This window comes from Erigeron canadensis, chromosome 7 (genome assembly GCF_010389155.1).
Source record: "Erigeron canadensis isolate Cc75 chromosome 7, C_canadensis_v1, whole genome shotgun sequence".
Classification (NCBI taxonomy): Eukaryota; Viridiplantae; Streptophyta; class Magnoliopsida; order Asterales; family Asteraceae; genus Erigeron; species Erigeron canadensis.
Window position 1 is genome coordinate 25976462 of NC_057767.1, and position 14101 is coordinate 25990562.

Here is a 14101-nt window from a genome sequence, read left to right on the forward strand (position 1 = left end):
TGCCGGTTCATAAAAACTGGAATTGGTATCACACTTTGGTATTTTTATAACTGTGTCGATACGACTCGTAAGAATCAATGTATTACTTCATTTATACATTTACATTTAAATTGTGAATGCATTCACACACATGCATAAATTTATAGATTAAATACAGAATTATACTTATAAATGACAGATAAGCACATAACACACCCGTGTGTTTGTAATTATATTTAAAGCCAAATTGTTGTAATAGTTATTGATTCAGAGTCACCACAAATAAAAATATTGTTTGTTCCATGTTGTATAAACGTGCTGCCACAACTCTCCGTTCCCCCATTACCATTTTATAATTAAGATCATCATATATGATAGTGAATTTGTTCAATTATCTTTTTTTAATTCATTGATCTTTGAAGTTTTAATCTTCCTAAAATACTTACCCCGATGTTATATATGTCGATGTTTGTTATATATGTTGATGTATATAGGGAATGTAAGAAATGATACTTTTTTCGACTAGGAGAAAATTTGAAAAAAATATCGCATCATGTATCTGGTTTGGGTCCCACTAAGAACATTTTTGGACCATAACCGTTCACTATTTTTACCTACATTTTTTTCCTGTTACGTTGATTTCACCTTTGCACGCTTTTCACCTTTTTTTTTTCTCTTAACACTTCATCTTTAAATATAATACCTCATGTTACCTAAGAGTATATCCAATCAATACCAAACAAATAATATTAAAAAAAGATATAGACGTCACTCCTCCCTTCTCACCTTAGGTGATATTTTCACTTATCCCTTTTTACTTATACTTTCTAACTATTTATATTCTCGTCACCATAACCTAAGAAGATTATGATAGAATCTTAAATTTCATGATTTCAAGTATATGAGAAAAAGTTTATAATTCCAGTTCTATCTGTTCTCCCAACTAAACATGGTAAATTATAGAAATCAAATTTCATTTTCTATAAATTCCGAAGAATTTCACGAATCAAACACCTCCTTATTTCTTTATGTCTCCTCTTTTCTCTTGTTACAAAGAATGGTCATATCTTTTCATATTTGATCTTTTGATTGTAGAGCTAGCCGACACAACCACTTAGCCCAACCAAGAGACTCAAGCCCTGTTCCCAACCTTTTCTTCCGGTTGTAAAGTCAGCCCACACAAATTTTTAGCCTTCACTAACCCAACCATGACACCCAATGATCCAAAAGCCTTTACAAACACGGTGACACGGACACACACACACACACACACCTTTCAAAAAGTACAAAAAACATAGAAAGGAAACAGAAAGACAAAGGAAAGAGAGTTACAAAACAAAAGATTCGATTCTATAAAATCAATCTGTAAAACAAACAATTGTCAACTCAATTTCCTTCCTTTTTCCCTACAATTTCATCATCATTAATCTCACAAACTCCACTTTATAAAAACCGAATTGCCCAAAAAATTGTATCAAACACAATCCCAAAAATCCCATTAAAAAATTGAAAAAAGAATATAAAAAATGGCGGGAATGATGAAATTGTTAATAAGTGATACAATCTTGTCATTCATGTGGGTATGGTCAAGTGTTTTAATCAAGATTTTTGTACATAAATACTTAGGTTATACCCATCATGAATCAGCTGGTGAAATCATTAGGTCTTCACTTTCTATAATTAACATGTTTTTGTTTGCTTTTCTTGCTAAAGTTACTAATGGTGGGGCTTATAATCCACTCACTGTTTTGACTTCTGCTATTTCTGGAAATTTTACTAAGTTTTTGTTTACTGTTGGCTCAAGAATCCCTCTTCAGGTTAGTAATTTCTAAAAAAAATTTTTTAGTAAAGTTTTTATTTTTATTGTGTAATTGGTTTAGATATGAAGTGGGTATGAATTAATTGTGTTAATTTTCTCTTCTTCTAGGTAAAGTTTTGATTTTTATTGTGTAGTTGGTTTAGATATGGACTATGGTTATATCAATTATATTAATTGGTTAGGTGGGATATATGGTTCAAGAAAGCCTTTTTGGTCAGTTGGCCTTTTTTTTTTTTATATATATATATATATATATAAAGTTTGACTTTTATTGTCTAATTGAGTTGTATGCATACTTGGTTTGCATCAAATAGGCCAATTTATTATTAGTTGGGTTTTAGGGTTCATTGCATTGTTTTTATTTTACTCTTGTTTCTGCTTGTAAAGTAGTGTACACATGTTCAAGAATACCATGGTTACTTACCTCTACTTGGCATTTTTTAATTAGATTTGATAGTTTTTTAAAACAATTTTTAATCCAAAGAACCACCTCCAAAGTGGCCCAATGGTTAACATCCTGACATCAACTCTTGACATTTTTATAAGAGGTCTTAGGTTCCAATACTACTAGGTAAAATCTTGTATGGCTAGGTAAAAGTTCGGATACGGCCTTCGGAAACTGTGGTTAAACTGTGTACGCTTACATCTGAGTCAAAGAGTCTCTCCTTTCACGTGTAAATTTGAATAGGCAAAACCTTACCCTTTTACATTCTAATCCATAGCTCTTTCTAGAGGCAGCCTCTCTAGCTTTGGGTAAAGGTTATATGTGGGATTGGTATCGTTGTTGTTTACTAGAAGAGGCTGAGTAAATGTAAGTTTGATTATTTCTATGGTTGTAACTATTGTATGTCAGGCATTATATTTTTAAACATATATATTGAGACACCTTCAATTTTAAGTCCACTTAAAGTTAAAGGTAAGGGAGCCCTTGGATCATTAAGATATGAACCTAGTTCTTGTATTGTCAGCCCAATAACCAATCCCAAACCCCCCACCCACCCATCTTCTCTCTATACTGTTGGTGTGTTTTGATGAGAGGCTTTTTTGAGCTAAATGCTTTTTATTGTAAACAATAACTCATATTGAAAAAATGGACTCTGTTTAGATTTAGCTTTTAGATGGAACTCCAAGCCTCTAAAAGCTTTAAAGTCATCTAAAGTTGGAGCTGTTGAACAAACCCACAAACTTAAGACCCCTATATAATTTTCCTTTTTTCACTACCGGCAGTGCATTACGCGTGAATATTTGTAAAAATTAGTTTAGGGAGCGTAATTACATTGATAGATTGTGTTGCAGGAGCAAACGTAAATAGAATTTATCAAAATTAGATATACATATACATACCAACAAGTGCATAAGCTCTTCGGAGTTGATACTTGATACCTGCTGGTAATCCTTCCTTTCCCTCTTATTTCACAACACTGCTTGCATATAATATATATAGATATTAAGTCAATGGACATGAATTATAAACGTACTAAAATGTGGATGAACTCACTTGGTTTTTTGCATACCAGAAACTTCAGTTTTACCATGTCATGGGTACTATCACTACTAGATACCAAGTTAATGTATAATCCTATTAAGGCCTCCTATTAATGGTATATGTCTTCATACTAGCTTTACATAACTGATATGCTCCATGCTTTTGGTTACATTCTGGAAATCTAAATATGGCTGAGTTTGGTAAAAAGGAAAACGGGTTCAAGTGAATCGTGGAAATAAACATTTGGATAACCAAAGTTTACTAAACGTTTCCTGGTATGCTAGTGATATAAGCCTAGATTCAACATGCTTTTTATAGGATATCTATTTTTAGTTATTATCTTGGATCAATATTCTATTTAATTAGTGGTTATCTTCTCCTTATTAATAGGAGCTATGTATGGGATGTATTGGTGTGATCCCTCTATTTAGTCTTTGTAATTCTTTCATATCGAGAATGAGAAATCACCAGATCTTCTTCTCCTTGCAATTTTATATGGCATCAGAGCCAAAAACAACCATAGTTTAAACCAATGGCAGGAGACGACGATCAAACCAAAAACAAAAACGGTGAAGGTCCTAGCGGTGGTTCTAGCAGTGGAATCACATATGAGTCACCCTACTACCTTCATCCTTCCGACTACCCCAAACAACTTCACGTAAATGAAGTCCTCACAGACAACAACTTTGCCGATTGGAACCAAGAGATGACAAACTTCTTATTTGCAAAAAACAAAATGGAATTTGTCGATGGGACGATCAAGAAACCTGAGAAAACTGAGAAAAACTACATGCTGTGGATGCGTGTTGATGCTATGATAAAGGGATGGTTGACAACAGCCATGGAGAAAAATATACGCAACAGTGTCAAGTATGCAGGAACAGCATCAGAGATTTGGGCAGACCTGAATGAACGTTTCGGTAAAGAGAGCGCTCCTCGGGCGTATGAATTGAAACAGAAAATTGCTTCTACTCGACAAAACGGCGCTTCCGTGTCAACATATTTCACCCAACTACGGTCCATATGGGATGAAGCTCAATCCATACATCCTTTTCCACGTTGTTCTTGTGACAAGTGTGAATGTGATGTGGGCAAGAAGATCAATGAACATCAAGAGAAGGAACGTCTTTATGAATTTTTAATGGGGTTAGATTCAGAATTCACTGTTATTAAGACTCAAATTCTGGCAACCAAACCAGTTCCCTCACTAGGCACTGCGTATCACTTAGTGGCGGAAGACGAGAGGCAGAGAAGTATTTCGAGTGAAGGAAGGATACAACCAGAGCCCGCTGCATTCAAAGTTGGACAGAAACGAGATTTCTTAGCTGGACGAAACAAAGAAAAGGAAGGCTCGAGGACTACAAAGGATGGAATTGAGCGATGCACTCAATGTAAAAAGGAAGGTCATAAACGTGAAGGTTGCTTCGAGATAATCGGGTATCCTGAATGGTGGCCTGGGAGGAAAAAGGACAAGGTGAAGCCCAAAGCTGCGTTTGTGGACAGTGAATCGAGCCCTATTCCTGGCTTAACAAGTGAAGACTACCAACTCCTACTGAAACATTTTGTTGAAACAGGTAAAAGTGGAGATACAAAACCCGTTGCAAATATGGCTCATAAAGAAGACGAAAATGGTGAGTGGATTGTTGATTCGGGTTGCACCGAATACATTACTTACTTATCTAACATTCTTTTGAACAAAAGGGACACTCCATTTGAGCCTCCTGTTGTCATTCCAAATGGAGCCTCCATTCCGGTTAAAGGAAAAGGAGACTATGTTCTTCCAAGAGGAGCAAAAGTCAATGGGGTTCTTTATGTTCCAGATTTCAAATTCAATCTTCTTTCTGTCAGTCGCCTCACTCGCGATCTTCAATGTTCCATATCATTCTTTCCTGATTTTGTATCATGCAGGGCTTACAAAGGAGGAACTTGATTGGTGCGGGTAAATGCCGAAGGGGACTGTACCGAATGAAGATGATTCAAGAAAGAAAGGCGATGACTACTACAGTTGAAACGTGGCACAAAAGACTTGGGCATGCTTCAAAAGGAAAGCTGAATAAGATGGATTTTCTCAAAAGTAGTATTGTTGATTTGGGTAATTCCTGTGATTCTTGTGCTAGAGCAAAACATACTAGATTACCTTTTCCTTCCAGTTTTATTAAAACTAGTGCTACTTTCGATTTAATTCATTGTGATATTTGGGGAGGTTATCGAATCCCATCATATACGGGTGCCAATTATTTCCTTACAATAGTAGATGATTTTAGTAGGGCGGTATGGGTATTTCTTCTCAAATATAAAAGCCAGGCTAGCCAATGTCTTAAGGATTTTCATAAAATGATTGAGGTGCAATTTGAGAAACAAATAAAAAGGGTTAGAAGTGACAATGGTGGAGAGTTTACCTCCAACGATATGTTAGATTTTTATAATCGAAAGGGAATTTTACTTGAAACCTCGTGTCCTCATACCCCTCAACAAAATGGTGTCGTAGAAAGAAAACACAGACACCTTCTTGAGACGGCTCGTGCATTAAGGTTCGAAGCGAATCTTCCTAAAAAATTTGGGGGGAATGTATTTTGACCGCGGCTTATGTTATTAACCGTCTTCCATCCAAGATCATTAAAAACAAAACTCCTTTTGAGTTAATTTGGAATAAAAAACCTGAATATGATTCTCTAAGAGTCTTTGGTTGTCTTGTTTATTTTAAAAATACCGACACAAAAGGAGACAAGTTCGAAGAAAGGGGGAAACCGGGGGTTTTTCTTGGTTATCCACCTAGAACCAAAGGTTATAAAATTTTTGACTTACAAACCAGGAAATTGATTGTTAGTAGAGACGTCAACTTTCATGAAGATAATTTTCCTTTTAAGAATCTTCAAGGAAATAATGAAAGTATAACAGAAGAACCAGGAATATGTCACGACTGTCACTGTGAACCATTTTTGACTCATACTGAATCGCGAAATCCACAAATGGATTATAATGATGCTGAGCCCAGTAGTGACTCAATCGGCGGACATGAAAGCCCAGATTGCATTGAGTTGGATTTGATAAATTATGAAACTCAGTTCAAAGATGATGGGGCTGAAACAAATGAGTTCCATGAAGCTACAGAACCCCAGATAGAAGAAAGACCAGCTCGAAATAAGACTCAACCATCGAGATTCAAGGATTTTGTGGTACAAGTCCCACCTTCGGTCAACCACCCCGCACCAACATCAAGTCAAGTTGCCTCCACGGTTTGCTATCCAATCTCTAGCTTTGTTTCTTATGAAAAATTTTCAACTAATCATAAGGCTTTCTTAACTGCTATCACTAATAATGATGAGCCAAAATCGTTCAAACAAGCCTCACAGGATGTTCATTGGCGTGAGGCGATGCAAAAGGAGATTAAAGCCCTAGAGAAAAATGGAACTTGGACTTTGGAAAATCTACCTGAAGGAAAGAGAGCAATAGACTCCAAATGGATTTATAAGGTCAAGTTCAAACCGAATGGTGAAGTTGAAAGGTACAAGGCGCGTCTAGTTGCAAAAGGGTTCACTCAAATGGAAGGCGTTGATTATCATGATACATTTGCACCCGTAGCCAAGCTAGTAACCGTGCGAACTCTACTAGCAGTTGCCGTCAAACGAGACTGGATCATTCACCAACTCGATGTTAATAACGCCTTCTTGCATGGAGATCTCGACGAGGAAGTCTATATGAAAATTCCTCAGGGCTTCTCTAACACCAACAAAAATCGAGTTTGTCGTTTAAGAAAATCTTTATACGGGTTGAAGCAAGCTTCACGAAATTGGTACCACAAGTTCACTACTTTTCTCCAGAGTTTGAATTTCCGACAATCCAAAGCAGATCACTCTTTATTCCTTTATGAGATTAATAGTATCACTTTGGTGGTTCTAATTTATGTGGACGATGTCGTTATTACAGGCAATTGCCTCGACAAGATACAAGAAGTCAAAGAAAAGCTCGACAAGGAATTTAGTATTAAAGACCTTGGGACACTTAAATACTTCCTCGGGATCGAAGTGACCAGAACAAATGATGGTTTGGTTCTAAGCCAACGAAAGTATACCTTGGATATTCTAAAGGATAGTGGGAAATTGGGTTGCAAGCCGAGTGCATTTCCCATTGAACAAGGCCTGAAATTAGACAAGGGAGAGAAAGAACCAAGTGTTGATGCAAATCAATATCGACGCTTAGTGGGTCGACTATTATATCTTCAAGCCACACGACCGGATATTGCGTACTCAGTCAACATCTTGAGCCAGTTTGTGGCTGATCCAAGAAGTAGTCATTTGGAGGCGGCAAATCGAGTTCTTAGATACTTGAAAGCTACACCAGGACAAGGTATTTTACTCTCTCGTGCAGGCGATACCACTTTAACAGCTTACTGTGATTCGGATTGGTTGGGTTGCCCATATACTCGACGCTCACGTACCGGCTATGTTCTACTACTAGGTGGTAGTCCCATTTCTTGGAAGACAAAGAAGCAATCACTGGTCTCACGTTCATCAGCCGAAGCAGAATACAGAGCTATGGCTTCCACGGTTAGTGAAGTCATCTGGGTTCGTTGGTTGCTTAGTGAACTTCAACTTCACATCTCGTCACCTACACCTCTCTTCTGTGATAATCAGGCAGCCCGTCATATAGCAAATAACCCGGTATTCCACGAAAGAACTAAGCATGTCGAGATGGATTGTTACTTTGTACGTGAAAGAGTTGAATCCAAGGAGGTCATTCCAATGGCAGTCGCTAGCAAACTGCAACTGGCCGACTTACTCACAAAGGGTCTTGCAGCAAACCAACTTCAATTTCTTCTTGGCAAGATTGGCATTGCAAATTTACATGCTTCATCTTGAGGGGGAATATAGGATATCTATTTTTAGTTATTATCTTGGATCAATATTCTATTTAATTAGTGGTTATCTTCTCCTTATTAATAGGAGCTATGTATGGGATGTATTGGTGTGATCCCTCTATTTAGTCTTTGTAATTCTTTCATATCGAGAATGAGAAATCACCAGATCTTCTTCTCCTTGCAATTTTATACTTTTACCTATTTGTTATAGAAATTTTTTGAGGTAAGTTTATTATTGAAAATGTTGAACCTTTGAATGAAGGATGAAACCACATTTTTTTTCTTCTTAACATGTCTAAATATAACTCAAAAGCAAGAGTTATTGTTCAAAATGTACTCAACTATTGACATGAAATTAATAGAGCTGAAGAATTGAGATGAATTTCCGTTTAAATTAGTTGATTTCTTGAATTGTTTTCTTCTCTTTTTGGTGCAGCCTTACTCTCGTTGTCACACGACTCCCATTCAGTCTGAGCTGTGTTTTGACAATGATATTATAGGTGTAATCACCGTTTACAAACTTTGACTTTATAATAGTTTTTCGTTTTCATATGTGTATGTTTTATAAAGTTTTTCTTTACATGAATATATGGTCAAGTTTCTAAATGTATTAGCTTGATAAAAGATGTTCACATTTTGGAAAACCATTATAGAAATGTAGAGAGAGATGATGAAGTTGAGTGGGTTGATACGATCTGGATTATTAATAACTTATTAATAGATAATATCAGTTATATTATTATTATTTATTATTAGGAAAGTATTATTATTGCTATAGATATCCTATCTTTAATATTATTTAGTTAGCTTGCTAATCAAGCTATAGGATTAGTATTTATATAGATCATTAGGGCTGTAGTATTATTATGGATGAATTAAATTAAGGTCTTAAGACTTTAGGAGATCCTTGCTTCTCGAATTGCAAGAACCCCTTTTATCGATACGAATCTGATTTGATTCGTATCACGGGTGTGGTGGGGAGACTGGAGAGTGTGGCTAAGGCATGAGGTTTGGATATAGGAGTTAATTGAACAGAATAGAAAATATAGGATATAATATTAGAATTGGGTCATCAAAACCAGTTCTTACCATCCAAAAGCCATTTTTACCTGTTTGACCCGTTGAAGAGAAAATTCAACCCAAAATTCTCCCATTTTTACTTGAAGGAGATGAAATTGTCAATTCTAGGAACTGCATTAACCTTGTGTGTACATGCAAATGGGATTCAAAAAGTGGATATTCGGGAATTAGGATGCGTTTATGTTTTGACTTTTGATTTTAAGATTAGGTGTTTGGCAATGGGCTTTAACTTTTTGTTCAACTATACATATATGCTTTTAATTCTATTCAAGTGCATTATGAATTTTTTTTGTTTCGCTAGGGATGTATCGGCTAGTCATTTTTAGCACAAGTTTGTCCTAATTTTATTATTAATTTTAGGTATTTGGAGCAATTATGGGGGTCAGGCTTATCCTTCATACCTTTCCGGAAATAGGACGTGGGCCAAAGCTGACCGTTAGTCTCTATCAAGGTGCATTGACTGAAGGGTTATTGACCTTCACAATTGTCCTGATTTCACATGGACTTTCTACAAAAATACCTGGAAGTTTTTTCAGGAAAACTTGGATTAGTAGTGTCTCAAAACTTGCTCTTCATATCCTCGGATCAGATCTTACTGGTGGATGTATGAACCCTGCTTCTGTAAGTATTTCCATCATTGATACTCGAGTTGACTTCGATTTTTCGTAAAAACACATATATAGAGTATGTTTCAGAACAGATATGTTGGGTGGGTTGGGCAACAGGTCAAAATGGGTTGGGTCACATTAACTTGACTTACAAGCACATTTTCATTCCAATTTTTGAAGTTTGTAGATAAATAATGTGCCAAATTTGATGTACATCAACATGATACTTTTCCAAAGTACATCAACAATATTAATACAAAAATAACATGATTTAGATTGTTTTATGCATTTGTTATAAATTTTGGATGTTTCTTCATGAATCAAACATTTTTATCTAAATTAATTATGTAGGCACCCTAAATCAAACATTTAATCTGAAACTGAATGTTAAACCTGAAAATTTTCACTATTTTTCTTTGATAGAAGAATATTTTATATATATTGACTAGTAGTGAAAACATGGTTCAGGTAATGGGGTGGGCTTATGCTCGTGGTGATCACGTAACCAAGGAGCATCTACTTGTTTATTGGCTTGCACCTATGGAGGCAACTCTATTGGCAGCATGGACGTTTAGGTATCTTGTACGCCCATCAAAACAAGAGAAGGAGAAAAAGGTTAACTGAAAAGCGATGGAATTGGAAATTACGGATTCTTTCAGATGGCCTCATATTGTGTATCTTAACTATGTGTGCCATCTGATCTTGTTAAAACATAAATGGACATGCGCTCCAAAATAGTAAACACACTTGTGGATCTACTTGTAGGCCATTTGTTCACAGGAGCGTAATTTTGTACATGGAAATGATTTTATTCTGGTATATATCTCATTCGTTCTGGAATTCTGGTCAAATGTGTTTGTTAGTAAATTTCTAGTAGGCAGTTGTTAGTCTTTTGATTGAATGGTGCTACTAGGATGCACAAAAGGCTAATGTGAGCCACCAATGCATACATCAAACCAATCTAGGTGAAATAGCCATTGTATCATTAATAAATTGATTTAAAACCTCAGTCTTTTATCTTTTAAAATAAAAACCATTATTTTTAGATCAATTGCTTTTCATCGATTATCAACACCACTCAACATTGCAGTCGTTGCATTGTGTGAGGGTATGGGTATCCCCTGGTAAATATTTTTATTAATTTTGTGGTTGCATTATTTAAGTCGGATACTTGGTTATAACAAATTAGCTTTAAACGTGGGAATGATATAAAATAGAAGTGTGTCAATAAATAAAATGTAGTAGTTGGATATAAAAGTTAGATAGGGTTAAATGTAAAGGATAAAAGAATAACAAAAATACAAAGTTAGGCAAAAACAAATTCTAAAGATATAAAAGAGTATAACAGGCTGCTTGTTATTGACTTATTTAGTCAACCAGGTTCTGTGGACAGCAATACCACCCTATGTCCACTAATTCATGAATGATTGTGTCTGTATTCTATTGTATGATATAGGCGGTAGAGGCTTGGTCTCATGTGTTTGCCTATTGCTTGATAGTGTATAAGGGTCAATGATGCAGTCAGCAAAATAGATCGACAACTGACATTGGCAAATATTGGCCTTTGACAACCTATACCCTATTAATTGGCAAACATTGGCACATTCTTTTGGCTTCGTCTATCATATATTTGGCCGATTGTGACAAGAATTGACACCATAAGTTAGCACATAAAATTTCCTTTTTTTTTTTTTATTTTTTATTTTTTTATTGTTTTCTCTCTTTTTTTGGGCACCATTTGGCAACTACACCCTTAAATTTGGCTTTCTTTTGGCAAAAAATTGCAAATTTTTTCAATGCTAGGTGGTATGATTTTATTGGCCTAATTTCTTGCCAAAGTGTCGATTTGTGACACTGCATCCTTGCCCCTAAGGTTTGGTCTTAGGTTGTTGAAGCGGGTAGATGTAGGCTCGTACGTTTAGTTTTCTTCCACCACATGACTTGGCTTGCAAGATGTACGATTTGCGGCTTTGTGCGAAGAAGCTCGCTATCAAGGGTATCCTATCTTGTGTTTGAGGGGTTATCCGGAGATTTCGAAACGATGAAGTTTTCTCCTTAAAGAAGCATAGTGAAACGTTTTGCTTTTCGATTCTATTGTTAAATATTCGTTTATTTGGTATAAATTTTGGCATGTCTGTTAGAGACATATACTGTTGCTTAGCTTAAATGCATGGTATGTTGCATATATTTGACATTTGGGAAAGATGTGTTAGGAAATACATGTTAGATGAGTAGTTTATGAAGAAAGTCAAATAGTACATCACCAACCAAAAAATAAGACCAAGAGTATATATATCAAAAACTTAAAATATCTAATTTCAAATTTAAGAAGTTATTTATAGTTTTTAATATTTTGAACACTTATAATTATATAAATGGTTTGTAAACACTAAACACTCAAAAGAAATCGAAAATTTAGTTTTTTAAAAAGTGACTACATCACTTAAAATCTTATTCTAAGTGCTTATTTTGCCACTCCTTACTTCAACATCAACAATCATAATAAATCAAGAGTACAAATTATGATGTAGGCTCGGCCACTTGGGCCGACCTTAAGGTAGCACCCCCTCCAGGTAAGTATAATAAATCAAGTAGATATGTCTAAAATCTACAAAAAGAATCGGATTAATTGTCACTGTACATGCTTTTATTTACAGCCAAATGAGGGCTAAGTATTACAAATATGACAAAATTGGACATGGGATAACGTATATGCTGCTAGAGTACTATCCTGAAGTTTATCAAATGTATACGTTAATCTTTAATTTGAAAACTTTGTGAAGAGAGCAACCAAGAAATGCTTATATTAGCTCTTTAGCAGCACCTATGATAGGTTATTCACCAACACCCATCATTTTCCTTTAATTTAATCTCCAAGGATTGCATTGGAGATTAGGGCATGTTCCATTCCAACTACTTGTGCAATTTTCACCAAGACTATCACAACAATTACATGTCAATCCAAGTGTATTGAAAATCCTTGCATATCCTACAAATCAAATATAGAAATGACTCAATTAGCATTACACATGTCACATATAATTTAATGTTTTTTTCCACTACCTCATTTTTAATCAAGTCAATAGATCATACATGTCACAAAGCACAAACGCAAAAATAGAAGTTAGTAGTTGATACTTACTTTGTTGAGGGTCGAGCGAAAGTGGTCTTGCTTGTGCAAATATAATCGACTGATGATGAGACTCGAACCCACAACTTATCATCAAAATAAACATCAAGAAGATTGAAACAGGCTTAATGAACAAACTCATGTTCTCTCTTGAAAGAACAAAAATAAATAAAAAATACGTGAACTAGTTTTATGTTGGTGTTTATGATTGGTTTTTTAGGATTGTATATATAAACACCAAAAACTGATGATTGAAAAGTATGTTTGTCAGTCGGCTGACCTACAAGAAGTCGACTTTTTCATAGAGAAAACGATAAAATAATATAAGGGAAATGGATTTAAATGTTATAGAAATGATGAGTATCTAGAAGGGTTTGCTGGCTTTATGTTATGTTAATATAGTTGTTGTGCCTATGGGCTTCTAGATAATCATTGTGAAGCAATTTTGCTTACGTTTCTTTTGTTTTACGTTTGGTTTTCCAGGATGTTTCGTTCTTTTGGACCCGTTGGGCGTATGGGGTCATTAATCTGCCACACGATGGATGTTGAGTTGTCGGCTTCTTTTCTTTTTTATTTTTAAGTAAATAAATTTATTTCACACGATCCGATAACGTATCTACATATTTCGTTATTCACGAATAATACAAACCTTCCCATAAAAACGATAGTTTCTAGAAAAGAGTCATTTTTTCCACCCGAAAGGCTTTTGTTTTCTGAGGGGCAGCCCAATACATCCGCACAAAGATTATATGTAATTAGTGTTACATTAGCAAAATACTATACAAAGACTAATTTTCCTAAATCAACCCAATGCTAAAGAGGTGTTTGGTATTGCGTTTAGAAAACAAAAATTACGTTTTCAAAATAAAGTATATGTTTTTAAAACTGCATTTTTAAAAAACCAAAACTACGTTTTCATAGCTAGTAATCACTATTTGATACAAACAATTTTTTAGATTATTTGCGTTTTATAAATGTAATAATCAAATATTCGTTTCAAAGCGTACTCCCAAACACCCTTTAAAAATTAGTTTTGGACCCACCTTCCAAATTGAAAATATTTCATTAAAATAATAATAATAATAATAATAATAATATAGACTTAAGGTGGTTTTAAATAAACATGAAGTATGTAAAATGA

At 35.0% G+C, this 14101-nt stretch overlaps 1 protein-coding gene and 1 long non-coding RNA gene across 2 annotated transcripts; one reads left to right on the forward strand and one right to left on the reverse strand.

Moving 5' to 3' along the window:
* Positions 1-1259: 1259 nt before the first annotated feature.
* Positions 1260-10681, forward strand: LOC122608500 (probable aquaporin SIP2-1). Its single transcript, XM_043781603.1, has 3 exons — positions 1260-1796; positions 9583-9843; positions 10299-10681. Exons 1-3 carry the CDS (start codon positions 1506-1508, stop codon positions 10452-10454), a joined length of 708 nt encoding a protein of 235 aa, XP_043637538.1. The 5' UTR covers positions 1260-1505; the 3' UTR covers positions 10455-10681.
* A 1774-nt stretch (positions 10682-12455) lies between these two features.
* Positions 12456-13313, reverse strand: LOC122608363. The gene is made up of 2 exons (XR_006325215.1): positions 12973-13313; positions 12456-12819 (listed from the first exon to the last, which is right to left on the reverse strand). It is a non-coding gene; the product is annotated as an uncharacterized LOC122608363 (long non-coding RNA).
* Positions 13314-14101: the final 788 nt, after the last annotated feature.

Excerpts from the sequence above, each read along its gene's own strand:
- LOC122608500 (XM_043781603.1), top strand. The coding sequence starts at position 1,506 with ATGGCGGGAATGATGAAATTGTTAATAAGTGATACAATCTTGTCATTC. Across the intron at positions 1,797-9,582 it reads GCTCAAGAATCCCTCTTCAG|GTATTTGGAGCAATTATGGG; the intron begins GTTAGTAATTTC and ends TATTAATTTTAG. Across the intron at positions 9,844-10,298 it reads GATGTATGAACCCTGCTTCT|GTAATGGGGTGGGCTTATGC; the intron begins GTAAGTATTTCC and ends AACATGGTTCAG.